Consider the following 2,234-nt stretch of genomic DNA (forward strand, 5'->3'; position numbering starts at 1 on the left):
GGGTCACAAGTCCTGCCAGCAAACCTGCTCCAGCCTGGGCTCCTCTATTCACAGGGTCACAGCTCCTGCCAGGAGCCTGCTCCAGCGCGGGCTGCCCAAGGGGTCACAGCCTCCTTCGGGCATGCACCTGCAGCTCAGCTTCTTGGCTTTTGTAATCCTATTCCTTTCTCCTTTGGAAGGGAAGTGTTAAAGAGAATCCTGTCAATAGAGTGGCGTTTGGTGATGCTTTATTTTTGTCTTTTTTTTTCATCCCACACAGTACAGAAGCAGAATAGCAGTAAGAAATACCACTTTATGTTTGAGTGCTTGATTAAATTTTCTTTTTTAAAAAAAAAAATATATATATACACTTTTGTCTTTTTTAATAGAGTTAAAATCATTGTTATTATTGGAATTTGCAACAGAAAATATTTTAGGACCTGAGTTCCAGGCTCTGAATGTTTAAGAAAACGTATAAAGCAGGTGAACAGCCTTTGCTCTTTTGTTTGCATCTGTTTGTAGATGGTGATACACTCCATGTTTTGTTTTGGACCTTCATTTCCTCCCGAAAGCTGCAATCACACTTGTTTAAGTGATTTTTTAAAAAATAACACTATGCTCAGCTGTGTTCATGCAATAGAATGTCTTACAGACTGTGTTTTACCCAGCCCCGTGATGTATGCGCTGAAATGTCACGGCAGACAAGTGACTGATAGGACAACATCTTCCTTCTGTTGCATTTTAGGTTTTCTGACACTGCTTTGTGGGCCCCGGGTTATTAATTGCAGATTAAGAATGTATATGTGGGTAATGTTTTTCTCAGTAAAGTGAAGAATAGCAGTTAAGCAAAGGTGGAAAAATATGTGAATTTTGCATAGGTGGTGACAAGAAGCTGTTATTATAAATGTTTTGGAATAAAGCAAAGTAGCCCATTTGTAGACATCTACAGCTCTTGAATTTACAAAGGAGTGAGTGTTCTCAGTCTTACACAGCATTCCACATGGTTATTTTTTTAACATAGAGATGAAGAATTGTTAGTTATTGGTAAACAAACAAACAAAAAAACAACAAAACACAAAAAAAAAAAACAAAAGGATGGAAGATTTATTACTTTGAATTGTGATGTGCCTGTGCTGTCTTCCCCCAAAGGCAATGTTGTATCTTTTGTTAGGCTGGGTGATTATTAAAACTATTTGCTTTGTAACACTTGCAGTGTAAATATTCTTTGTCAGTTATGTGTATTTTCTAAATGTTTTAGGGTGTGCTCGTGGAAATTTGTATCCAGCTCCAGCGTATTGTAATCCCATTCCCTGGAAACCTGTGCATGTGCCTCCTCCAAAGGAAGACCGTGTTCTTACCATGAAGAAGAGTAAGAGACCTGTGTCTTGTCAGTCACATGTGTCTTTGCCTATTGTGATTTATAAGCCCAAGAACAACCTTTATGTTGGATCCTTGTGCAGAAAGCAGTTATAGGACAGAAAACAAAACTGTTTGTATGATCTTGAGTGCACGGGGCTATAAATACGAAGTTGTGTGTCTGAAACAGTCTGCTTTTTCGTTTTTCTTTCTTATTTTTGGATTTTTGTGAACTGGTTTTGTATTTATAGCTAACTGACTGATCAGCTTGTTATATGGTGAATTTTAGTAAAATAAAAAATTGAAAAAAGTAATATTTAGCCAATTGTAGTGGGACTGAGGCTCAATTCCAATAAAACACACAGGATTGTTTCTTCCGTTCCTCTGTTGTTGTTGAAGGGGTATTTTTGTGTATGTGGTTATTCTTTTGGGCAGCAGTATTTCTGGGTTATTTTAAAGATGCTAATTATAACGGACTTTAAGACAATTCTTGGCTTATTGGGGAAGGACTTCACGGCCTGTGTGCAGTTGCAGGGCGGTGACGTCACTGGGATCGCAGAGATGTAGTGGGGTAGCTTACGCTGCTGGAGTGCTGCGGTGGATGGAGACAGGCTCTTCAGGAAGCACAGGCTGGGGCAGCGAGGAGGGAAGTTTCACCTGAGGACCGGTGATTAGCCAAGAAAAACCAAGGTGGGCAAAGCTGTGGTGGGTACTGCAGCACACCTGGTCATGTCATGTTCCTCAGGCAGTTGGAAGAAGGCTTATGCTTGCAGGCCGTGGTCTCGCAGGGAGACTCGAACCACCCTGGAATCTCCTGGAATGGCGACGCAGCAGAGCACAAGCCGTCAAGGGAGCCTCTGGAGAGCATTGGTAGCTGGTGGAGGAGCTGATGAGGAGAG

At 41.2% G+C, this 2,234-nt stretch overlaps 1 protein-coding gene across 1 annotated transcript in view; it reads left to right on the forward strand.

The window, feature by feature from the left end:
- Nucleotides 1-1,452, forward strand: part of CCDC34 (coiled-coil domain containing 34) — a 22,925-nt gene extending 21,473 nt beyond the window's left edge. The window contains exon 6 of the mRNA XM_010149077.1: nt 1,238-1,452. Within this exon, the coding sequence (XP_010147379.1) occupies nt 1,238-1,452 (215 nt within the window). The remainder of the gene's footprint in view (nt 1-1,237) is intronic.
- The last annotated feature ends 782 nt before the right edge of the window (nt 1,453-2,234 follow it).

The sequence above is a fragment of the Eurypyga helias genome, unplaced genomic scaffold (assembly GCF_000690775.1).
Source record: "Eurypyga helias isolate BGI_N326 unplaced genomic scaffold, ASM69077v1 scaffold31833, whole genome shotgun sequence".
Classification (NCBI taxonomy): Eukaryota; Metazoa; Chordata; class Aves; order Eurypygiformes; family Eurypygidae; genus Eurypyga; species Eurypyga helias.